Here is a 27295-nt window from a genome sequence, read left to right as displayed (position 1 = left end):
GAAAATGCACTTGTGAATAAATATGGGACAAACTCAAACATAACTGAGCTTTTGAATTAAAGACCCACATCCCCACCTCTTTCATTGGTGAGAAGTCCAGTAACAGCTTTTTCATTGGCTAACATTGTGCTTTACATGATGTCAACAAAAATTATGAACTGTGAAACATGTAAAGCCAAAAATTTAAATAAAATGGAGTTAAAGCATTATCAGAAAGAGAATATGCATCATACTTGTGCATATCTGAAATGCTTTAACAAGCAGAAGACCAATTCAGTAGTGCAGTTTCACAGACTACCACTAAATAATCCTGAGGAACTCAGTTGTGGCTCAAGCTATGAATATAAATGTAACAATGGGAGGAAGGTCAACATTTCAAAGGTTTGTTTTGTTTGTGTCTTGAGAGTGTTCCTATTTTTTTTTTTTTTTTAGTGAAAATACATGTTTGGGATGTTGTGAGTGTACAGCTGAATAACTTGTAATGTGAATTATGCAACATGAGTAAAATGAGAATTTTTTCATTGACTTCTTGATTATGTTTGTTGTTGTGCAGTATTGGTCACTATAGATCATTGTTATATATCAGAAGATTTGCTATCTCCGTACTGCATGAGAACATGAGGTTACAAACCATTCTTGGCCAAGTGTATGAAGTGACATGAAAAAAATACAATTTTTGGGTGGAGTATTTCTTGAAGCCCAGCACACTTTGCACTAAATACAGCACATTCAAAATGCCTTACAAACTTGTACACGTGGAAAAATGCTTGCCTGCAGCAGTTTTATTAGCCATATCGAACAGTTAAGGCTTTTTTTGTTTTTTTTACATCTGGTACTTTAAATAGTAATCTTATTTCTTTTAAATATGTTGAAGGCAATCAACTTTTTCTAAAGTAGAACTGTTAGGAAATTGTGCACGCCTTGATAAGTGGCTTCTCTAAACCTTTGATAGGATTACTCTTTTTGTATTCTTTTTTAATTCCCTGTACAAACTCAAAATAACTTGATTATTTTTATTATTAATGTTTTTGTACAGGAAGTCTTAATGTCTGTAAGTGTTGTTGTTTGTAATTCCCATGTGTTGTTCTTTTTACTTTACCAGTAAGAGAGAGGTTCTCATGGGTTATTCTGTAGGAACAGTTTCAAAAGAAAGGCAAGAAGTATCTCATGTAGTTTATAAATTGGAAAAATAAGTCCAGCCACAACCCAAGTGAAACTTGAGCTGCCCGACAGCTAGAGCACCTCCAGACCATTTTTAGTGGGGTGGACCGTGAATGTCATGGGGTGGCACACTTAGTCTACAGCATATGCAAATTTCAAGGTATAATAATTTATTATAACAGGAGGATGTAATAGTGATATTAAAGAACAGAAATTGGATCATTCACTGGCCTATTACATACCAATTTGCCGAATTCCAGTTTGAAGGAGTCATTATTTTTATTTTGACTTTTAGGCACCTTGCACACGTCTCTCTTTTTTTTTTTTTTTTTAAATGTGTGTTTTACTTTCCCCTTTTGTATTAATAATATGTAGCCTTTGTCAGAATGCCTCAAATCTCCCAGACTTAACACTGTTTATAAGGTATTGATAGATAGATACTTTATTAATCCCAAGGTGAAATTCATATACTCCAGTAGCAGCATACTGATACAAAAAAAAAAATATTAAATTAAAGAGTAATAAAAATGCAAGTAAAAACAGGCAATAACTTTGAATAATGTTAACGTTTACCCCCCCGGGTGGAATTGAAGAGTCGCATAGTTTGGGGGAGGAACGATCTCCTCAGTCTGTCAGTGGAGCAGGACAGTGACAGCAGTCTGTCGCTGAAGCTGCTCCTCTGTCTGGAGATGATACTGTTTAGTGGATGCAGTGGATTCTCCATAATTGATAGGAGCCTGCTCAGCGCCCGTAGCTCTGCCACGGATGTCAAACTGTCTAGCTCCATGCCTACAGTAGAGCCTGCCTTCCTCACCAGTTTACCCAGGCGTGAGGTGTCCTTCTTCTTAATGCTGCCTCCCCAGCACACCACCACGTAGAAGAGGGCACTTGCCACAACCGTCTGGTAGAACATCTGCAACATCTATTATTTAATAAAATTATTATTTATTATTGTACCACATAACTTCTCCCCACCTTCAATCTGATAGAGCATCTGTGGTATGTGCTGGAAAAACAAGTTCAATTCATGGTGGCCAACACCTCACAACTTAGTGTTTAAAGGATCTGCTGCTAACATCCTGGTGCCAGATATTGTAGGACACCTTCAGAGATCTTGTGGAGTCCATGCATCAACGTATCCAAACTGCATTGGCAGCATGAGGGGAGCTACACAATATTAAGCAGATTAAGAACAACCCCCTCAATTGCACTAGATTCAGAAAGGAATTTACTCTGATCTCCAAAAAGAAATCCACTTGGCGAGTATGTGGAGGAGAGGAGTGGAGGTGGACCAGAGAAAGAGAGGCATTGTGAGGCCTGGACTTTGGGGGAGTTTTGGGGTTGTGTGTGGCACTTTATTCTGTATATATTGTAAAAAACGATGTCTGCCTGTCTATCCACACTGTATATGTGTATATAAACTGCTCAAAAAATTAAAGTAACACTTTGAAAACGCATCAGAGCTCAATGGGGAAAGAAAATCCTGCTGGGTATCTCTACTGATATGGACTTGGTAATGTGTTAGGAACGAAAGGATGGAAATGAAAATTATCAACCTCCAGAGGGCTGAATTTAAAGACACCCCGAAAATCAAAGTGAAAAAATGATGTGGCAGGCTAATCCATTGTACTGAAAGTCATTGCAGAAATTTAAAATCGTATTCAGTAGTTTGTATGCCCCCCACGTGCTTGTATGCCTGCCTGACAATGTCTGGGCATGCTCCTAATGAGACGACGGATGGTGTCCTGGGGCATATCCTCTAGATCTGGACCAGGGCATCACTGAGCTCCTGAACAGTCTGAGGTGCAAACTGGTGGCGTCGGATGGACCAAAACATAATGTCCCAGAGGTGTTCTATTGGATTTAGATCAGGCGAGCATGGGGGACAGTCAATGGTATCAATTCCTTCATCTACCAAGAACTGCCTGCATACTCTCACCACATGAGGCTGGGCATCGTTGTGCACCAGGATGAACCCAGGACCAACTTCACCAGCATAGGGTCTGACAATGGGTCCAAGGATTTCATCCCGATACCTAATGGCAGTCATTTCCATTGTCTGGCCTATAGAGGTCTGTGTGCCCCTCCATGGATATTCCTCCCCAGACCATCACTGACCCACCACCAAAGTGGTCATGCTGAACGATGTTACAGGCAGCATAACATTCTCCATGGCTTCTCCAGACCCTTTCACGTCTCTATCACATGTGCTCAAGGTGAACCTGCTCTCATCTGTGAAAAGCACAGGGCGCCAGTGGTTGACCTGCCAATTCTGGTATACTGTGGTAAATGCCAATCAAGGTCCACTGTGCCGGGCAGTGAGCATAGGGGCAGCTAGAGGACGTTGGGCCCTCAAGTCTGTTTCTGAATTATTTGGTCAGAGACTTTCACACTAGTGGCCTGCTGGATGTCATTTTGTAGGGCTCTGGCAGTGCCCATCCTGTTCTTCCTTGCCCAATGGAGCAGATACCGGTCCTGTTGATGGGCTAAGGACCTTCTACGGTCCTGTCCAGCTCTCCTAAAGTAACTGCCTGTCTCCTGGAATCTCCTCCATGCTCTTGAGATTGTGCTGGGAGACACAGCAAACCTTTTGGCAGTGGCACATATTGATGCGCCATCCTGGAGGAGTTGGACTACCTATGTAACCTCTGTAGGGTCCAGGTATCGCCTCTTGCTGCCAGTAGTGACACTGACCGTAGCCAAATGCAAAACTAGTTAAAAAATGGTCAGAAAAGATGAGAAGGGAAAAATGTCAGTGGCCTCTACCTGTTAAACCATTCCTGTTTTGGGAGTCGTCTGATTGTTGCCACTCATTAACACCAAAGCAGCTGAAACTGATTAACAAGCCCCTCTGCTACTTAACTGACCAGATCAATAGCCCAGAAGTTTCACTTACTTGATGATATACTCTGATTTAAAAGTGTATCTTTATTTTTTTTTGCAGTATACTTTAGGATTGGTAGATGCATTTAAGAGTAAGTTAAATATGTCCTTTATTTGTTTGCATTTTTCTCTTTTCTTAATATTTCTGCTGTGGTTAATGGAGGAGGTATTTGTATGGGTTGAAATGTTGGCTGAAATTCTAAACAAGCACATTCCCTGGGAACATGTACTCCCTGCTGAATGCAATTGATAATCTATTGTGATCTACAGGAAAAGTGTGAGGATGCTTCAGAGGTGCTGATATTGCTTAAAACATGTTACAAAAAGGCATTATTTATTCTTATTATTTATATAAACAAGTAATGACATATGGCTCAGAATCTTAAGCACTACATTTTATCAATTTTCAATTGAAAAACATGCTGTTCTGAATTTATGGTTGGAACAATTAATCACAGACCCTCCACCATTAACATATCAGTGGATGACATTTTCACATCACTTGAATTGCTCTCTGCTGTGTATGAAATCTATTTAGTCTATTTGTGTCTATCTATTTGTGCGCTGTTTTTAACTCTGTTAGAAAGCAAATATTTAATGTAGTTTAACTCCACATAGAATGTAATTACATTATCTGTATTACTTACTATTTAATAAACAAAAATATAATAACTGACTTGGATGAAGTAAGTTAAAAATGTGAAATGGTTCAACTTTTATGCAAGTTAATTGCCGAATGCAACCTGAACATACACCATATGTATATTGTCTAGCTTTATTTTCAGTTCTGATTATTATCTGTATTTGTGTACAGGAGAAGTGTCCACATCTTGAATTTCAATGTGTAACACATTTGAAGATGCTGATAAATTTAAATGGAATCTTTTCAGAAATTTTATGCTTGTCATTTTATTAAATAAAGGCATATAGCTAATGAAAAACAAACCTTTATCACAGCCTTTCTCATTTACAAGCCATAATTGTCGGTTAAATTAATTCATCAACTATTCTATTTTTTCAGTTTTCATCCAAATAGATTTATATACTGTATTTGCTGTTTGCAACCCTGAATTCAGCAAACGTTGTAGGGGATCTATTCAGAATTGATGGAGTGATGGCCTTGAGAAATAAATTTTGTTTACGAATACTGTTACTTTGGGGAAAAGAACTTATTAGTAAAATCATAATCTTTCAGAATTATAAGAACTTCAGATATTCTGCAGACACAGTTCAGTTTAGTTTGGATCTGAAATGGACAGTATTGGACTGACAACCACAGAGCCCCAAATTAAAATATTACTGAAGTCGTGTTCCGTTTAAGTAGATGAGGAGGGAAGTAACAAATTATGTAGCAGTCTGCTGTTGCTTTTGCATTCATGTAAAATACTGTAATGTTTTCAAACAGTACCTACTAGCTTTAAAAGATTTTATTCTGTTTAAGAGAGTCTTCATGTAGCTTTCTTTAATAGTGTGAATTGCTTTTCAGTGGTTAAATCTGGCTACATTATTGCAAAGTATTTTTTTCCAGTTTGCTCCCATTACTTGCATTTACAAGGGTAATGTTCTACATTGACATGACCATTGGTTTTTGTACTACCAATATGAAATAGTGTTTCTCAGGCTTTTTTCCTGTTGTGACCCATTTTTTCCATGGTAATGTCTTTGTAATCTATCAAGGGCTGTGGGACCTCCTTTCTGAATCTAGTGCAATTGAGGGGGTTGTTCTTAATCTGCTTAATATTGTGTAGCTCCCCTCATGCTGCCAATGCAGTTTGGATACGTTGATGCATGGACTCCACAAGATCTCTGAAGGTGTCCTACAATATCTGGCACCAGGATGTTAGCAGCAGATCCTTTAAACACTAAGTTGTGAGGTGTTGGCCACCATGAATTGAACTTGTTTTTCCAGCACATACCACAGATGCTCTATCAGATTGAGATGTGGGGAATTTGGAGGCCAAGTCAACACCTTGAACTTATGTTTCTCAAACCATTTCTGAACAATTTTTGCAGTGTGGCAAGGCGCATTGTCCTGCTGAAAGAGGTGACTGCCATCAAGGAACACTGTTGTCATGCAGGAGTGTACATGGTATGCATCAGTCTTTGGGTAGGTGGTAAATGTCAAAGTAACATTCACATCAAGACCTAAGGTTACCCAGCAGAACATTGCCTAGAGCATCACACTGCCTCCAACGGCTTGTGTTCTTCTCATTGTGCATGCTGCTGTTAACTCTTCCCCATGTAAATGACATATACGCACCTGACCATCCACTTGATCTTAAAGAAAACTTAATTCATTAGACCAGGCCAACTCCTTCCATTGCTCTTTGGTCCACTTCTGATGCTCACGAGACCATTGTAGATTCTTTCAGTGGTGGATAGGTGTCCAAATGGGCATTCTGACCAATATGTGTTTACGCAGCCCCACACGCAACATGTTGTGAAGTACTGTGCATTCCGACGTCTTTCTTTTCATGGCCAGAATTAAGTTTGCAGAAATTTGTGCTACAGTAGCTCTCAATGTGACCATGACCCTGTCATCAGTTCATCAGTTGTTCTTCCTTAGACCAAGTTTGGTAGGTACTAATCACTGCATACAGGGAACACCCCCACAAGACCTTCCTTTTTTGGAGATGTTCTGACCCAGTTGTCACTCAGATCCTCATACTTTCCCATTTTTCTTCCTTCTAACACATCACCTTCAAGAACTGACTATTCACTTGCTGGCATTAAATATCCCACCCCTTGACAGGTGCCATTTTACCAAGATAATGAATGTTATTCACTTCACCGGTCAGTGTTTTAATGTTGTGGCTGATCAGTGTGTATGCTCAGAATTATTTTTTATTTTACATTGTAGTGTATCTAAATAGCTTGCTTCTAGATATTCATATAAGACTTTGCTAAGAATGCCTATAGTTAAGCCTACAACAAGATATTGGGACACTGAATGCGCGAACACTTATTTTCACATGAAAACAACACTCCGCCAAAGAAAGAACCTACAGATTCCACATTAAGCATGGCAACAGAGATGTAGGAGTGTAGGAGGCCACTTCAGCAGCCATGGACACTGTGAGAGTGACTTTAAAGTCACAGTGCTTATGGGTAACTTCAGAACACAGCAAGAGAGAATAGAATAGGGAAGTCAAACTCGTACTTAAATGTAACACGTTACAACATGGTTTAAATAGAGAAGAGTTTTATGGGCAGATATGAGGAGTGTTTGCATCTCTTGGACTGAACCAGACAACCTGACTACAAATCCACATTGTATTGAAAAACTCATTAGACAAAAGACTTCAAAAGACTTTGAAAAGTTATCTTATCAAAAGATGTTGACTATTCATTTGTTATCCTCTCTTGCAGTTAGAAGTCAAGCAAAATGACACTTTTTATTGGCTAACTAAAAAGATTACAATATGCAAGCTTTCCAGGCAACTCAGGCCCCTTCTTCAGGCAAGATGTAAACAAATGAATGAATGAATCTTAGCCTGGATAGGTCTATTAATTTTTTTACATCTCACTTAAAGGTTTTCCAATGCCGTATCTGTCCTAGTGTCTATATAAACACAGGGAATTCCAGTTTCTGTATTACATCTTGCCTGAGTTGCCTTGAAAGCTTGCGTATTATAATCTTTTTAGCTAACCAATAAAAGGTGTCATTTTTCTTGACTCACTATGAAAATAACTGAAATAGATTTCAATGAACATATGTTTTGTTTTCTTACAGAATGAAAATAAGCACGTTTCTGTATAGTTTCTTGGGATTTTATAACAATTTTATAATTTTAACGTTAAAAATTTTATCACAGAAGCATAATCCTTTTCCAGGTTTCCTGAAGCATCTGCTTTAGTTCTTGATAAAGGAGTTCTCCAATCCTGCTTGAAATGTCCAGTTTAATGATAATTCTTACTGTTGCAACACTCCGAATAGTAAACATTTTTTTAATGTGAATGGCCAGTATCCCAATCTCATTACCGTTCATTCATTACTTCATTAAACCTGTTTTTGTGTGTTTTGGTTCCAGTTATATTGGGTATATTGATGTTGTAATTGTAAATAGTGTTTTAGGACTGTGTCAGCTTGCATATGCAAAAAGAAAGTAAAGGTTGTGCCTAATCTGGTTAAAAAAAACAGACGTTACATTTCGGCTATGTAGTCTTCATCAGCAAAATGTCTGTTACCTTTTCAATGTGGGAATAACATTATTATAATGAGTAACAAAGCTGTTAAATAGAATCGCCCGATGTTATACTTTACAACACACGTACTGGACATTTTGTATGCCAATGATATTAGCTTAATGCAGCCTGATGGTGAATTTAGTTTGTAGATTTCATATACCATGTGTACTTCCAACACCTGAATACCTTAAAACTGCAAACATTAGAAATTTATTATCTGTGGAGAAAACAGTTATTGGTTATTGACTGTGAAACTTAAAAATTTTTGTAATGTGCCTGTTTGCAAAATGGCTCATAGTGGTGAGGGTGATGGTCCAGCACTACGTCATTTATCGAAAAGAAATACAGGAGAAGTCATGTCTAGGAGAATTTTAGTGTGTGATTGTTGAAGTTGTGGTTATGGTGGTTATTATTTTAAAAACAAAAAAGCCAAGACACCCAAAGACTCTTGTTATTGACACTTTTGCCCCATTACAGAGTTATTTCACAGACTGCTTGCCTGTTTTGAGAAAGCTATGATGAGAGCAATCATTTGTGAGTTTTAATTGTTCAACTTGTCGTGTCTCAAAGTTGTAGGAGGAGACAAAATGAGTGGCAAGTGAATGGTTTTACATAGCCCCTAAAAAAGGAATGGAGCCTTCACCTAAATTCTCCAATTGCATTAAACACATCTTTGGATTTCTGTTTAAACATCAATCTATTTTCTATATGGTTTATACAGTTCATGACCATGGGGCTCTATGCACACCAGCAGTGCTAACAGCTATAGCCACTAAAAATCAAGGTAAGTTCCAGAGGAAGTGGCAATTTGGCTTATCTACACTAGCGATGATGAAATGAGCTTCTGTGTTTAATACCAAAATAGAATTAATTTAGTAGTTTGAAGCACAAAGCACAGTGGTTCTGCCAGCCAAGAAGATAGGCAGAACTGCGTACTTGGTTGCTCAATATAAATATGCAGACACTAAATTTGTGTCGTATATGTGACAGGTACATCGGTGAATGTAGTGCTGTCTTCCAGTTACATTGCAGGTCCAGTTAATATTTATAATTCTCATTAGTCATATAAGATGCTTTGTAAACTGCACAATGCAGAGTATTTTTACAGGAGCTCTGAAACAATCAATGTAAAACTAACTTTGATTTTGCAGTGGACATCTTAAATGTTTGGGCAAATGTGGAACAGAAAAATGGACAGATTTGGAATTTTAAAGCATCAGGATTTTTTGACATTTGAATAATGAATCAGTTTGACTCGTCTGTTAAATATTATAACAGTGTTACCTGTCTAAGAGGGGATTAAAAACTAAGTAATCAATGTAGACCTTGGTGTATTCCCTTTCAACATCTATAAGAATGTATTTTGTAATGCATGTTATAATAAAATGCATCGTGCCAACATCACAAACATTAGAACTGCTTTTATAGTTCACATATCATAGACAAAGCCCCAGACTGATATACAGGTACACTGGCACTTTCTTATGGTGGATAATTCAATATAAATATCTTAAATCTTACAATGGGCGGCACGGTGGCGCAGTGGTAGCGCTGTTGTCTCGCAGTTAGGAGACCCGGGTTCACTTCCTGGGTCCTCCCTGCGTGGAGTTTGCATGTTCTCCCTGTGTCTGCGTGGGTTTCCTCCGTGCACTCCGGTTTCCTCCCACAGTCCAAAGACATGCAGGTTAGGTGGATTGGCGATTCTAAATTGGCCCTAGTGTGTGCCCTGTGGTGGGTTGGTGCTCTGCCCGGGGTTTGTTTCTTGCCTTGCGCCCTATGTTGGATGGGCTCCAGCAGACCCCTTGACCCTGTAGTTAGGATATAGCAGGTTGGATAATGGATGGATTGATGTTTGTGATGCTCCATCAGTTGGAATGCAAAACGCAAAGTATTTTATTTCTATAAATGTTGGTGATGTGCCATCTGTTGGAATGACAGACATAGCAACTAGACACCCGTTGTTTTGTTAAGGAGGACCATATAACAGATTATAGCAATACTTGTTGGTAACCTAACTTAATTTTCAAAGTGACATTCCCCAACACTTTATCTTGCTCACCATAAACTTATTAGAGTTATGCATATAGTCCCTTCAGCGTGTCCTGGGTCTTCCCCTGTTCCTTCTCCCAGTTAGATGTGCCCGGAACACCTCACCAGGGAGGTGTCCAGGAGGCATCCTGATCAGATGCACGAGCCACCTCATCTGACTCCTCTCGATGCGGAGGAGCAGCAGCTCTACTCTGAGCCCCTCCCTGATGACTGAGCTTCTCACCCTATCTTTAAGGGAAAGCCCAGACACTCATTTCAGCTGCTTGTATTCGCGATCTCGTTCTTTCGGTCACTACCCATAGCTCATGACCATAGGTGAGGGTAGGAACGTTGATCGACTGGTAAATTGAGAGCTTCGCCTTGCGGCTCAGCTTCTTTTTCACCATGACAGACCGATGCAGAGCCCGTATTACTGCGGATGCTGCACCGATCCGCCTGTCGATCTCACGCTCCATTCTTCCCTCACTCGTGAATAAGACCCCAAGATACTTGAACTCCTCCACTTGAGGCAGGATCTCTCTACCAACCCTGAGAGGGCACTCCACCCTTTACCGGCTGAGGACCATGGTCTCGGATTTGGAGGTGCTGATTCCCATCTCAGCCGCTTCACACTCCGCTGCGAACCGATCCAGAGAGGGCTGAAGATCACAGCCTGAGGAAGCAAATAGGACATCATTATCTGCAAAAAGCAGTGACCCAATCCTGAGTCCACCAAACCGGACCCCCTCAACACCCTGGCTGTGCCTAGAAATTCTGTCCATAAAAGTTATGAACCGAATTGGTGACAAAGGACAGCCCTGGCAGAGTCCAACTCTCACTGGAAACGGGTTCGACTTACTGCCGGCAACGCGGACCAAACTCTGGCACCGATCGTACAGGGACCGAACAGCCCTTATCAGAGGGTCCGGTACCTCATACTCTCGGAGTACCCCCCACAGGATTCCCTGAGGGGCACGGTCGAATGCCTTTTCCATGTCCACAAAACACATGTAGACTGGTTGGGCGAACGCCCATGCACCCTCCAGGACTCTGCTAAGGGTGTAGAGCTGGTCCACTGTTCCACGACCAGGACGAAAACCACACTGTTCCTCTTGAATCCGAGGCTCAACTATCTGACAGACCCTCCTCTCAAGAACCCCCGAATAGACTTTTCCAGGGAGGCTGAGGAGTGTGATCCCTCTGTAGTTGGAACACACCCTCCGGTCCCCTTTCTTAAAGAGAGGGACCACCACCCCAGTCTGCCAATCCAGAGGCAATGTCCCTGATGTCCATGTGATGTTGCAGAGACGTGTCAACCAAGACAGCCCTACAACATCCAGAGCCTTGAGGAACTCCGGGCGTATCTCATCCACCCCCGGGGCCCTGCCACCAAGGAGTTTTTTGACCACCTCGGTGACCTCAGTCCCAGAGATGGGGGAGCCCACCTCCGAGTCCCCAGGCTCTGCTTCCTCATTGGAAGGCATGTTAGTGGGATTGAGGAGGTCTTCGAAGTACTCCCCCCACCGACCCACAACCTGAGTCGAGGTCAGCAGTGCACCATCCCCACCATATACAGTGTTGACACTGCACTGCTTCCCCCTCCTGAGATGCCGGACGGTGGACCAGAATCTCCTCAAAGCTGTCCGAAAGTCGTTCTCCATGGCCTCCCCAAACTCCCATGCCCGAGTTTTTGCCTCAGCAACCACCAAAGCCGCATTCCGCTTGGCCTGCCGGTACCTATCGGCTGCCTCCACAGTCCCACAGGACAAAAGGGTCCTGTAGGACTCCTTCTTCTTTAGCTTGACGGCATCCCTCAGCGCCGGTGTCCACCAACGGGTTCGGGGATTGCTGCCACTACAGGCACCGACCACCTTACAGCCACAGCTCTGGTCAGCCGCCTCAACAACAGAGGCACGGAACATGGCCCATTCGGACTCGATGTCCCCCACCTCCCTCGGGACGTGGTCGAAGTTCTGCCGGAGGTGGGATTTGAAGCTACTTCTGACGGGGCTGTGCCAGACGTTCCCAGCAGACCCTCACAACACGTTTGGGCCTACCAGGCCTGACCGGCATCCTCTCCCCACCATCGAAGCCAACTCACCACCAGGTGGTGATCAGTTGACAGCTCCGCCCCTCTCTTCACCCGAGTGTCCAAGACATGTGGCCGCAAGTCTGATGACATGACATAAAGTCGATCATCAAACTGAGGCCTAGGGTGTCCTGGTGCCAAGTGCACATATGAACACCCCTATGCTTGAACATGGTGTTCGTTATGAACAATCCGTGACGAGCACAGAAGTCCAATAACAAAACACAACTCAGGTTCAGATCGGGGGGGCCATTCCTCCCAATCACGCCCTTCCAAGTCTCACTGTCATTGCCCACGTGAGATTTGGAGTCTCCCAGTAGTACGAGGGAGTCCCCCGAAGGTATGCCCTCTAGCACCCCCTCCAGGGACTCCAAAAAGGGTGGGTACTCCGAACTGCTGTTCGGTGCATTCGCACAAACAACAGTTAGGACCTGTCCCCCCCACCCGAAGGCGGAGGGAGGCTACCCTCTCGTCCACCAGGGTAAACCCCAATAAACAGGCTCCAAGTCGGGGGGCAATAAGTATACCCACACCCGCTCTGCGCCTCTCACCGGGGGCAACTCCAGAGTGGTAGAGAGTCCAGCCCTTCTCAAGGAGTTTGGTTCCAGAGTCCAAGCTGTGCGTCGAGGTGAGTCCAACTATATCTAGCCGGAACCTCTCGACCTCGCGCACTAGCTCAGGCTCCTTCCCCTTCAGAGAGGTGACATTCCACGTCCCAAGAGCCAGCTTCTGTAGTCGAGGATCGGACTGCCAAGGTCCCCGCCTTTGGCCACCACCCAACTCACACTGCACCCGACCTCCTTGGCCCCTCCCATAGGTTCTTATAATTCAAAATATTATATGCTTGACAGCAATAAAAAAGGTGCATCCAGCATCTTCAGCTTGCAGTGAATGTTCTTTGTAGTTAAGCCTTTTTCAGTTGCAGCTGCTGCTGTTTCCCAAAATATTTTCACAATGAAGTTTGTGTTGCCGGGAGGAGTTTCCTGCTGCCAGATTTTATTGGGGATGCCTGGGCAGCCAAATATAACTTACAAGTGATGACAGTTGTCAGTATAGCAGAATTTTGTGTTCTAGCCTTTAATTCTTTTTAGTACTCCATATCCTGGCAGTGTGACTAACCTATCCTGTGATAGTGAGGTTTCATAAAAGTTTTTGCTGCTAGATGAGCAGAAATGTGATTTTTAAAGCACTATTTTAAGTTGGTACTAAGGAGAGTTGTGCTGCTTTTTGCCACTCTATCTCTTTAAGTGTGAGAGGGTAGCAGTAAGTGCGTTCTCCAAAAGAGATTTAGACTGTGGTCTGCAAAAGGAAACGGCAGGAACAGATGCTTTCTGATGGGAAGACTATTTTAAGGTCACCATTAAACTTGTTGTGTGCAATTCTATGCTATTAGTATGATATTACTGTGCATAGGGGAGAAAGCAGATGCAAAACCTTTCAGTTATAGGATTGCTTTTTAACTCACCACATTGTTTTAAAGCAGATATCTTTAATGAGGTACTCAGGATTGAGTCCCAGTGATGATTAAATTCTGACATGTTCCAGCTTGGTGGCGAATGCAGCCTTATGTGTGTATGTATATATTTTATTTTATTTTTTGTCAGGATCAAGTGCATTTTTTTTTAACACTGCTGCATGTACAGGAATTACAGTATTGAGTCACCCCTAAATAATTTAAGCAATTGAATGCATTGATATTTGCGGAGTATTGATATTACTATACAGAATGACAGATTTGCATATACTGCTGGGTGATATGTAAAAGCAAGATTTTGTTTACAGTATTACAAAATGGCATTTTAATAGTTTTTTGCTTTGTATTTTTAAATTTTCATTGTATTTCCTATGACCTTAGGGGAATAAGTTCTAATATTCTTCGGCTGATTGATATCTTTTTTTTTTTTTTTTTTTTTTTTTTTTTTTTTTCCCCTTTCAGTTGGACTATTATCCCTAACTTATCTGTAGAGGGCTAAAATGAATATAAGGGTGTCTACTTCTGTCATATAGAAGCAAAGTTAAAAATAGTTAATAGTATTCAGTTTGTTGCAAATAGAGTATGTTCTGTATTTAATCATTGTAAAATTATTGCAACAAGAGATAATTATGCAAGTGGACTATTTAAACGCTGGAGAGGACTGTATTGTGTGTTGTTTTTTTGATTGCACTAATATTCCATTCTCTTCATTCCTATCATTTGAACTAATAACTTCATTTTAGCTTTTACTGTTTATGCTTTCAAAAATATAGTAGCTGTCAGGTTTTATTTGGGTTATTTTTTTCTTGAAAACTTACACTGCTTGGCATTGATTTATAGATTTTCAATATTGTGGAAGTATGAAGTAACTTAATTGTGTACCACAATTAAAGCTACTAAGAAAGCTGTGAGCATTTGGTTTTGCATTGAAGGAGAGTATGCTTTCTGTCTTTATTTTCATTCTGAGATTTACTAATTGTATATGGTCCCTCCATGTAGCCTTGATATTTATAGTGCTATAAAACTTAATGGAATATTGTTGTAAACCCTAGTTAATCTGGCTCCGTCCGATATCTTGGAATATCTATTCCAATACACTCTGAGTCACAAGTTTAGATCTTCAAATGAAGGTCTCCTTAAATTCCAGGAGCCAAGCTTGAAAGTAGTGGTGAAGTGGCCTTTTGCTGTTGTGCACCTATGATCTGGAAATACTTTACCAATAGAAATTCATCAGGGTAATGCTATGTAACATTTTTTAAACTGCTAAAAGCCCATTACAGTGGAGCCTCGGTTCACGACCATAATTCGTTCCAAACCTCTGGTCGTAAACCGATGTGGTCGTGAACCGAAGCAATTTCCCCCATAGGATTGTATGTAAATACAATTAATCCGTTGAAGAGCGTACGAACTGTATGTAAATATATATATATTTTTAAAGCTTTTTAAGCACAAATATAGTTAATTACACCATAGAATGCACAGTGTAATAGTAAACTAATGTAAAGACATTGAACAACACTGACACAAACACCCAGGCTCCCTGCTCAGCTGCACACACAGGCTCACTCTCTCTCTCTCTCTCAGCAGCACGTGAGCCCCCCCCCAAACTCTCTCTGTAACAATGCAGCAGTTCGCACTATAGCTTTACAATCCGATTGCTGTATAAACACCTTTTAAATGAGTTTTAAGCACAGGGAAAAAAAAGGAACATTTGAACAAATCCGAACTTTATTTAAAAGCCAACCAAGAAAGTAACATTACAGGAGTTCAAACTAATAGCATTACAACCCGATCGCTCTAAACACACTTTTTAAATGAGTTTTAAGCACAGGGAAAAAATGAACATTTGAAAAAAGAGAAAAGTAACATTGCAACACTTCTCATAATTAAGTCTCAATAATTCTCACCACTCCTCACTTGCTTAGAAGCAATGGTTAACTGCAAAAGCACACGAAATACTGTAGAGCACAAAGAGTTCACAGGTAAAGCACGCACGTCTGACTGAAAACAATGAACAGGAAGAGGCTGAACACGTGCTTAAATACAGTAATCGGCGTGTACGAACCGGAAGGGAAATGAAATAGAGCACAAAGAGTTCACAGCGAAAGCAGGCATGCAGGGAGAACAATGCAACATGTGCGATGCACAAACCGAAAGGGAAACTGGCTTGTTCGTATACCGAGTGTGTGGTCGTGAACCGAGGCAAAAGTTTGGCAAACTTTTTTGGTCGTAAACCGAGTTGTACGTGTACCGAGACGTTCATGAACCAAGGTTCCACTGTATTGGATTTTTTTTTCGCAGCTACATTTTTAGTTGTATTCCAAATAAACAACATCAGCATATAATTATCATATTCTTCAGGCAGCCTCAGTCTGTACAATTCCCCACTATTCTCTGCTGTCTTTTCTGGTTCTTTTGTGATGGCGATCTGTGACACCGCCATCTGACCAAGGCATTGCATTTGTTTTTTTTGTGCTGTATAAGTAAATGTTGTTGTGTCATCTGCATGCAGTAACAACGATATCCTAAGCTGTATTTTCTTGTGATTGTCCTGAGGGTAAAACACAAATGCTGAACAGAATAGGCCAGAACTGAACTCTAAAGAACACCATAGTGTACTAAGGCTGAGTGAGGTTATTACCCATGAGAACAAACAGAAAGCGATCTGAAAAATATGACTTACACCAGTCAAGCACTGTACGAGATACTCTGTGCCGCATTTTTGAGTGGTCAATTAAAAGAATGTGACTGACTGTGTGAAAGGAACTTCTGAGATCAAGCAGATGTTGAATGCCCCAGAATCTGATAAAATAAGGAGGCCATACCTAACCCTGACTGCAGCAGGTTCAGTGCTGTGTTCTGAAGTAGACTGGAATGAGTCCATTGAAATATGAAGAGAAAGATGATTGTGTAATTGAGCACAGACAACGCGTCCAAGTCTTTCAGCAAGAAACCATGTTAGAGTTGGGTCGATATTTTGATAGATCCCTTGACTGGTATCAGTGCAGCAGCTTTTTAGTTCAGGGGAAACCACTTTGGAGGTGAGGGGTTTGACAATCATAGTGATAACATGGCACATGGAAGATCATTTTTAAGGATGAATGTGGGCAGTATGTTCCGATTTACAGGTGGTAGCCCTTATGTTTGGCAGCTTATTAAAAAAGTATTTACAATAGTAAAATTGTGAGAAAGCAGCAGCTGGAGGAGGAGGATGAGGAGTACTGATAAGATAAATATCTGTATAAGAGGAAGAGGCACTGGGTAGAGAAGTATTAATGTGGTCTATCTTATTTATATAATAGTTCAAATATTTATTACACTGTTCAGTATTTGGTGTCAGCAGTTTACTAATTGCATTAGGTAACATTTTAGGGTTGCAAGAGCTATCATTAATAATTTGTGAGTAGTATAATGATTTGGCAGCTTTAAGAGTGTTACTATATTCTAATTGATGCTGTTCAAACATTTGTCTATGAGCAGTAAGACCAGACTTTTGTCCAGCCATTCAAGTTGCGTTCCTCTAGCTTTTAAGTACACGTTTAGTTGCATACCATGGAAAAGATTTATCAGGAGAGACTGTCTAAAAGACTGTTAATAGGTGTTAATAATCCTTCTCCACAAGCAGTGTATTGTTCCTTACATTCCTGTCCTCTCTGTTCATACAGATAAGTAAAAAGATATGCAGCCAACCAACTTTCAGCCAACTCCTTCAAAAGAGCTTAGTATTCAAGCTATTTCTGCTTGTAATAATTGTGTGTCTTTAAACGTCTTCAGTTTGCTGTTATTCCACTCACTTCCATTGGTAACAAATGAAGAGTGCGTCTACAATCCCCAAATAAACCTATTGTTCATTTTATCATGTTGTTTCATTGCAAACATGGCCGCAGTGGTAAAGGCGAGTTCTACTCGTGAACTGTGGTAAAAGTAAAACATGAAATTAGAATATACAAAAATGCCATAGTAATACTTCCTAATGTATAGTAAAGTTAGCACTGCTGATATGCACAAAATAATAAAATTAGCCTAAATTTCCATAATTTTATAATAGATATACAATTTCCCCCATGTTAAAAGTAAATGGAGGTGAGGGGCAGCTGTTGGTTTTAGGGGATTTCAGCGTAGTGTTTACAGACATGATCTTGGCAGATTACCTGATTCATCTTGCCGTGTGCATGTACTAAATTCACTTACAAATTCTATTTAACTGCAAAATAAATGTTGGTTAAAACTAATACTAAAAAAATCAGGCATTATCTCATATGCATGTGAATTGGTGAATATTAAAGTAGTTTAAAAATATGTTTTGAATAAACTCTTTATATTGCGGTGGGTTGGCACCCTGCCCGGGATTGGTTCCTGCCTTGTGCCCTGTGTTGGCTGGGATTGGCTCCAGCAGACCCCCGTGACCCTGTGTTCGGATTCAGCGGGTTGGAAAATGGATGGATGGATGGATAAACTCTTTATAGCTGCTTTTATAACAGTTGCGAGATTCCCACAGTAGATCATTAACTGATTGATAAGATCCACTGAAGAGTGAATGGTAGGTCAAGTTAACTGAAATTTTAAATGTCGGCAACCCCTGATGTTTTCATCTTGTAAATCTTCAATCCTTTCGATTTTTTTACAACTCAATGCTACATGCTTTCATCTGTTTTTAAGCTACCTCACATAGCTGATCAGACATTCCTATTTCTTATGGCAGTGTGCTGATCCAGCCTTTGCCAGTGAAATGGACAGCATTAATTACTTGAAACTGAAGGCTGTGTCCCTTTCACTCCCATACCATCCAATATGTGGTGTTTTGTGTTTGTTTCCAAAATGCAACAAATGACACAAATGTAGTATTGTGCTGATTTAATTTCAGTAATTCTTGTATCTAATAATATAAGCTGCTAACTGTCTCTCGAAGATTATGCTCTTCTGTTAATGCATGACATGTCAAGCTCACCTACAGAAAAATATGAGTAATGTTCATGTTTTGAAACACTAAGCAAATTTTAATTTTGGAGTGAGCATATGGAGCAGTTTAATTTTGTCTCCGTTGTAGACGGACAACTTGTGAGAGCTTCGCCTTGTCCAACAGTGACTGCCTTGCGTCTGTTGTCACTGGGCTAAGTCACGTGCACCCAATAATCCTAAACTGGGTAAATTGGTTATAAAATTGATGAGTAGTTGGACTTATTGTTGCAGTGTTTATTAGCATTTGAAAATGAATGTGAAGTCTCCTTTTATTTATCAAGTCTATGTTTGCCTGTAAAATGTATTAATCAGGCCGTCATTTCAGCACTCTTTCAAATACATGACATTACAAGTTAAAACAAATTCTTTTAGGTGATAGCAAAAAAAAAGTGAAATGTTCAAAGAACATTTTAGGAAGCATAAGTTCCATAAATGGGTAAAAATTTAAAAAATGAAAATTTTTTTGTGCTTGAAAATGCGGCAGAATTTAAATACTTCTTAAACTCTAACAAGTGCAACAACACTTTCTCACTTGCTCTATTTACCTTCACTTGCTGATTCCTGAAACCGTACTGCCCCATAGCTGCTCATGTAACACCGATTGAGAAACACTGTCTGAAAAAGAGATCCAGTCTTGTGCAAACTTGTTGGCATTCTCTTTAAGGACATGTGGTGTTATGCTGAAATTTCTTCACCAAAGTCGAGGAAGGAAGTGGTGACAATTTAGCAGAGAAGAAAGCCTACTGAATGATTGTCAGCTTGATATGCTGATTTTAATTATATTTTTACCCATTTCTTATTATTTCAGGCTGATTTATAATGGTAGAAAAAAGAAGCAGTTTTTCCTCTACATAGCAGCCGTCCCGCTGCTGCTGTTGATGGCGTTGTATGTCCCGCTTTCTGTGAGGTGAGTACTTTCCCAAAATGTACATCCCCCATTTCTTGTACACATTCGTATCATATGTGTCATTTGGCTGTATTGTCATGTCCAGTTATGGCAGGATCCTGAATTATTATGGTGTGCCCATTTTTTCTTTTTCTGGTTAAGTACTTGGGTAATTCTATTTATCCAAATTTATTCCAATGTATGTACACTAACAAAAAACATTCTGCTGTGTATCTAAAATAATTTTATTATATGCCAGATGTAATTTCAAACTCAAGCCAATGATACATTTTTTCATTCCTACAGAGGAGTCTTTTTCTGTTGGTAATAGTCTTGTAGGGCAGTCTAAATAGCTGCCTCTACATTTTAACACCCAGCTCAGTTCCAACTTTACTTCGTTGATTTAAGGATACTGTACAAAGTCCTGAGTCCACCTTAATAAAATAAACACAGACTTTATGTATTTTAATTGTCAGATATCCCTTAAATGGCAAGTGGAAAAAGCCAAGCTTCTTTGTCTTCCATGGCCTCTTAGCCCTCTTCTTGGTTTCCTATCCACACAGCCTCGGGTACTAAGCAGGGACCATCGCCGGATAGTGAACAAACTTACACCTTTTGGGCCCATGTAGATTTACCAGTTAACCTGTCCTACGTGTCTTTGTAGTAAAAGTGGTGAATAGCCACACAGATTTGAGGAGAACATGCAGACTCTGTTAAGACCGTGTACTGACCAGATATGAACCCAAGACTGTGCACCTGTGAGATGGTAGCATTCTCCATTATTCATTGTGCATCACCATTCTTATCAGTGATTTTTAAAATTATGTGAAGGTTGTTTAAGTTTCTACAGGATGCAACACGAGTGCCCATTTTCTATATAAAGCTCTGATGTATGGTACACCTCCAGTGACTAGTTTGAGAGAATTAGATACTCAAACCAAACTTCACCAGCTCAAAAGCAACAAGGACGGTTAATTCAAAAATCACTATCATGTTGCATCACCATTGGATGACTTCTTTGCTACTTGTTACCTAGTCATGCTATCTTTCTAAAGCGTGTTAAAATAATCAGTACAGACCTCAGTGCAGTGCACCATCTATTGCAATGTATTTTGTAATGCATGTAGTAATAAAATGCATTAATTCAAATGTTTGTGAGGTCCCAACTGTTGGAATGACAGGCAGCAACTAGATAGACACACCGACACTTGTTCTTTTTTAAGGTGGATTGTTAAAATTGTCTGCTAGATATATAAAAGAAATATTAGGCTACTACACAAGACCATTTTTAAATTATTTTATGCAGTAACAAGCAAGTCAAAGAGAATGATACATGCTTTATTTCAGATTATTTTATCATACTTTCAAATTTTTTTAATAGCTCATTCTGGAATCCTTTCTCCTTTCAAAATTTTGGTAAATACACTTCTGTTTTTCTTAAATACATTTACACAGTGACAATTAGAGTACATTTCAGGCAGACATTCATCAGCAAAACAGATAAAAGGAACATTGCAAGGAAAAAACATTGTGAGCAGGTAGATTATTAAATGTTTTCACAGATGTCAGACACTGTTAATAGAAGTCTGTTATGCTGAAAATTTCTGTGTAAATTGAACTTTCTCTAATTTCAAATAGTACCATTTTTCTCCCTTCCACCTTAATAACAGGATACATGTGTATCCAGCCGGTTGCTATGTCTCTGTCATTCTAAAAGATGGCACTTTTGAAAAAATTTTAGTAATAACTAGGGTGCTTCGCCCCCTGCTCGCTTTGCTTGCCAACCCCCATTTTTGTTCTTCCGGATACACACTTTTAAGATTTTTTTTTTTCTTTGAATTGTTGCTATTTCATTAGTTTCACTTTTATTTCTGAACTTCTGTAAAAACAATATTTGGAATCGTTTGAGTCCCAATGTGCTGAATCTTTTTAATGAGGTCAGTGAGACATGTGTTTAATGACTTTGTACCATAATTCAGGATAGGTTTCTCTGTTTGGAATTTCAGCACAGAAAAAACAATCCATATCAGCAGTTAGTAATTTTTTTTGCAAAGTAACCAATAAATGCATGTGAGGTAAACTCCGTTTTTTGAAATTCTCTTGACTTAAACTTCAAAGCCTTACAATATTTACATACTTCTGACATATCACCTATGTCCATATATTCGATCTCTATTCGCCTTTTCGTTATTTCTCTGAGTAATAATTTCTTTCTTTGCGCTAATGCAATGTTTACTTTCTTTGTTTTGACACTGTCATTTTTTTCTGCTTTCATATTCTGTATCTTTCTCTGCATGTGTTTCGTGCCTACGTTTTTTCTGAGTCTTTTGAATTCCACTGTTTTCATTATCTTTAACCTGCTCTGCATGTGTTTGGCCCACTTGTTTTTTAACCTCTGACATTTTACTTTGTTTTCTACTCTGTCTTTTATTTCTGACCTCGCTTTATCCTGCTTTTGTTTCAGTGACACCTGGTCCGTGGTGATTATTTTCCCTTTTTCGAGTAATAATTTCTGTTTGTTTGCGGTACTGCAATCTTCACTTTCTTTTTTTTTTTTTTTTGAGCCTTTTGAATTCCATTGCTTTCATGATCTCTAACCTGCTCTGCATGTGTGTAGCACCAACGTCCGGATTGGACGTGCTTTTTTTTTCAATTCCACTTGTTCCGGGCTGATAATCGCTTTCCTTATTTTCTGAATTTGCACTGAGCTTATTCTTTTTCTTTTTGTCTCTCCAATGCTTTTGAGTCTCCACGCTGCTTTCTTCTTCGCTTAGTCATCTACGTTTCATCTATAAGGTATTGTCCTTATATGCTTTATATGCACTGAGAGCCCTGGATCTGTGTGTGCTCAAAGCCAAAACACGACTGAGTATGTTGCTGCCCGTGCTCTTATTTGGTTGTAAGTAGGGTGTGTCTTGCAAGAATCTCATGTTCTTTGTCATCGCGAGACGGTCCAGGGTCAATCTCTTGGCACAAAGTCTCATGTTTAAGGTCCCCACGAGATGCTCCGTGGCCAATCTCTTTGGTCTTGTGTGTCTTAAGTGTCTTCCGTGATCTTAACGTGAAGATCACATCTCGATGCCCTACTGTTTCTCTGCAGGATTTTTTTTTATAATAGAGAGAAATGCATTGCATTTGTCATTCCAATTAGATGGCAGACCACAAACAATAACATGCCTTTTACAATTCCAAATACCAAATGGCATATAACAAGGACATATACATTGAATGGTGCACTGAAAATGTTAATGCTGAGGTCCACGGTGACTACTTAGATGTCAGCCTGTCTTAGAGGGGTAGCACAGCTACAGTAGTTTCAATATAGTGGAAGGTGTTGACTTTTTTTTCCCCTAACTGCACCCAGTTTTCTAATTAATGATGAATTCATATAAATGGGGGTGATTGGGCTTACGAATGTGCATGTTTTAGAAGATGTACATGAATTGAGTTATACTAGTTCTCACATGTAATGAGAAAGGAGTATTTGATCATTTAGTGAGATTTTATTTCACTTGGTCTACAAGAGCGTTACACAGTGGTTTAAATACTTGCTCAGTGAAACTAATTATAACTCCTATACAATTAGGAAATGGTGATGCTGGTGAAACAGTAACAGTGGTATTCAAATTTGTGTTTTCTTTGAGAAAAGTTAAGAAAAAATAACATTCTCTCAACCTAGTTTTTGATAAACCCAGACATCCTATGTAACTCATTAATTATGTGCTTCTCATAGCAAAATACTGTAATTAATGCAAATCTAGACTACCATATCAGTTCAGATAATGCTTGTTGTTTAAGTCCATCATGCTGAGTTCCCTAAGTAAATAAATAACAAATACCTCATTTTGTGACTACAAAGATTTATAAGGAGGGCAGATTTGGTAAGTGCACTGTCTGACAAATCCTCATTTATACAATGTAGCAAATTAGATACAGATCTATAGTACATATTAACTTGAATGTCAGTCCCTAAGGAATCAATAGCCATTTATGAGTCGGACAAATTTTAAAGGATTATTACTTTTTTTGGGGATAAACTGCTGTGGATGTGGAATCTTCAGCTTGTATGAACATGAATGATAGCTCTGGAATAGTAAGATCTTGTCTTCTCTCCACATTTTATAGTGTGAATGGTCTAATTAATGATAGTTTTTGCTATTTAAACTCTCCTTGGAAGGTTAGCATTTTTTGATGGAGATCTGGAGATGGAGGTCATGTTTATAGCTCATCAGTGTGTCTGGTTGATTCTGCTGTCTTTGTAGTTTGGGGTTTCTTCTTATCCAAAAAGCAAGTTATTATTTGATGCTTTAATTTTGCTTTAAAAGATTTCCATAGAGCTGCTGGAGAGGCCTCCAAAGAGAAATTGGTTTTAATAGGTAAGCTGATCTGGGGATATACATAAATAAATAACATCATCTGGTACAATAAATGGTCTGAATTGCCAGCAGGCTTTTATATTCGGTAGTCATCTTGTAAGGTCCATAATAACTGGAGTTTCGGAAAATGCTACAGCATCATAATTTCATGATATGACAAATGATGGCAACTCATTTTCAGCAAAGTGGTAGTAAACTTTCAAGGTAAAACTAAGTGATCAGGCAAGTGTCAAATATGATAATAATGGAAGACATAATGATAATAAAACAAGGTTTTTAACATTGTATTCTCTGAACAGCAAAATGATAATGTACTTCAGAAGTGGAGCTGGCAGCTGAGTGCATAGGATCTGCCAAAAATAACTTGATTATCAGATTATAAATGCAATGCCTTTGCTTTTAGTGAGGGAGCCTAACAAATTGTCAAAAAGATTAATGTGGGATCTCATTACAGTACTTAAAAGGATGAAGCTCCTCTTTTTCCAAGTGTAAAAGCATGAATGCTTAAAGAAGATTTTCCATTGTTAATTCCATCCATTTTCTAACCCGCTGAATCCGAACACAGGGTCACGGGGGTCTGCTGGAGCCAATCCCAGCCAACACAGGGCACAAGGCAGGAACCAATCCCGGGCAGGGTGCCAACCCACCGCAGGACACACACAAACACGCACACACTAGGGCCAATTTAGAATCGCCAATCCACCTAACCTGCATATCTTTGGACTGTGGGAGGAAACCGGAGCGCCCGGAGGAAACCCATGCAGACACGGGGAGAACATGCAAACTCCACGCAGGGAGGACCCAGGAAGCGAACCCCATTGTTAAATGCCATTGACTAACCTTCTATTTCTTATTGTTGTGCTATTAAGACTGTCCTTTACCTCACTTGCATTTCATTTAACCACCACATAAACAGTTTATATTGTACTGTAGTTCCATGTAGCTACTTCAGCTGAGCACATCCAGACAAGACTTACAATCATCTACCAGTTCTTATCATTGTAAACCATCTGTAGATCAAAGTAATGCAGAAAGAGATGGCTTCAAAATGGCAAATTATCAGCTGCCAGCTTGGGTATTTTTTAGTGCATTTTGCTACTGCTTTTCTATTATGACCATGTGCTTTGAGTGTTTTTTTTTTGGCTACAGTAATATTACACTCTCCATGAACTGAACAAAACAAGTTTGATAGTGTTAGTTTGGATTTCTGTTGATTTAAGGACGGATGTTTCAATTAATTGACAGTTTTTATATATATATATATATATATATATATATATATATAATAAAAAAAAGAGTTTACACATTTTCCCTTGTCAGAAATGTAATAATTCACTGGTTAGATTCAGTTCAAGAAGTCTGTTCATCCTAATCATGCCTCTTCAGGTGTCTCCATTTTCTGGAAAAGTGTTGATCAGTAAGAGCACAGAGTTATGTTGTATGCTTTCAACTACAGAATACTCTCCATAGTTGTTTATTGTGTACTTGCTGTATGTAGAGGTGTGTTATATTATGCCTAGCCAGTTTTCTCAGCCTCCTGCACATGCTACAGCTCCTTTCTGTAACCTAGTATGCCTGGGATTATACCACTTGTATGTTACTTAACTAATATTGCACCTGATACATACACATTTCCTTGTGGGCAAAACTCATGTGCTGGCTTCATGGAGCTTTTCAGGAATAAGCCACACCATGATGATAAACCCCCTACCTATTTCTGTTACACCAAGGTGTATTCGGGCAATTTGTTCTTGGGATCCAAGACAAAAAAGCATCATGTCTTAGCCTTGTCTGTACTAGGCTAAAGATAAAGCTTTGCTGAGTAGTGTTAAATGAGAGAGAGTATGCTCTGATTGCCTGTTGTCGCACCCACCACAAAACGAACCCAACTGAAACAGTGTGAGGTTTTTTTTATGGTGGCTGGAGTGCCAATCCTGCCACCATCACCCAAGTTTTCCCTGTAAGATAGAGGACCTGTTTGCAGGGCTTGGACACAAGTTAACATTTTACCCAGGATGAAGCAATTGCAGGTTAAGGGCCTTGCTGTAGGGCCCAACGGAGCAGAGTCACTTCTGGCAATTATAAAGTTTGAACCAGCAACCTTCTGATTACCAGTGCAGATCCCTAGCCTCAGAGCCACCACTCCACCCCGTCAAAATTGTGGAATGAATGAATTGTTGTGGAATGAGAGTTCATAAATATCCTGCTTGATGAGAAATGTCTATTTGTTAAATTCTCATTTAAATTAATCTTACATGTTTATTACAAATTACAAAATAGCTCAGCTTATAATGCTTTACCATCTATTGAAAATAAACTACATTTAAATTAACACCTTTTTTGTCAATGACAGGATTTTGTAGCATAATTAATGTTGCTGCATTATTAGTTTATAGTAATGCAGAAGAAAATAGGCCACTCTTCAAGACCTAGGATCAGCCCTGGTGTGCTCCCGTCCCTTGTGTACTATGAAGAACTTATAAACCGCCAGCACAAATACAGATTAGAAAGAAAGCCCCTTACCATTTTTATTTATTTCCAGACAGTATTTGTATGAACACTGTAAAATAATAAAGAGTAACATATTAAATAGATTCAATTGCAAACCTCGATAATTAAATGGACTTGACGTATGTATTTTTATAGTAGTCCTTAGTTTTTCTCACTGGTAAGATATTAAAAAAGTTTTGTAAATAAGGATATGCCAGTAAAAGGAAAACAATCATTATAAAAATTGCCAGGTCCGGTACTTTGGATGATTTTCATACAGAAGTGTGGTAAATAAATTAAAGTTGTATCAGTGACAGAAAATGTTATTTTAGGCTTCCAAAAGGTCATAGACACAATAGACTTTAATCGTGTGCAAATAACAGTGCCAAGCTCATTAGAGAGTGTAATTGTGAAATAAAAATCATACATCGCGTCAATGCACAGGTCAGTCCTTTTAAATGACACTGGCCAGTCGAGTTGTGCAATCAGACATTCTGATGAAGGTAAACTCCTTCAGCAAGAGTAACATTGGAGCAGCTCTCTTTTTGGTTGCTCAATGTGCAATATCTATTTGCAAATACTAAATGTACTGTTCTAGTAATTATGAAGCAAGCTGTATTCTTGTGTATAATTTTCAATTGCTCCTGAATGCGTTTCATGGTATTATTGAATACATACATGTCCTAAGTATTTAAATTATGATGTTTGCAATCACTAGGCAATTCATAGAAAACTTGGGGCGGGGGGCGGGGAATCCATTT

At 39.4% G+C, this 27295-nt stretch overlaps 1 protein-coding gene across 1 annotated transcript in view; it reads left to right on the top strand.

Moving 5' to 3' along the window:
- LOC114656225 (alpha-1,3-galactosyltransferase 2-like) overlaps positions 1–27295 on the top strand; it is an 84949-nt gene that overhangs the window by 38808 nt on the left and 18846 nt on the right. The window contains exon 2 of the mRNA XM_028807695.2: positions 19591–19689. Coding sequence (XP_028663528.1) covers positions 19591–19689 — 99 coding nt within the window. The remainder of the gene's footprint in view (positions 1–19590; positions 19690–27295) is intronic.

Source organism: Erpetoichthys calabaricus, chromosome 8 (genome assembly GCF_900747795.2).
Source record: "Erpetoichthys calabaricus chromosome 8, fErpCal1.3, whole genome shotgun sequence".
In the NCBI taxonomy this organism is placed as follows: Eukaryota; Metazoa; Chordata; class Cladistia; order Polypteriformes; family Polypteridae; genus Erpetoichthys; species Erpetoichthys calabaricus.
Note: the sequence above shows the minus strand (reverse complement) of the source record. Positions and strands in the feature narration are given on the sequence as shown.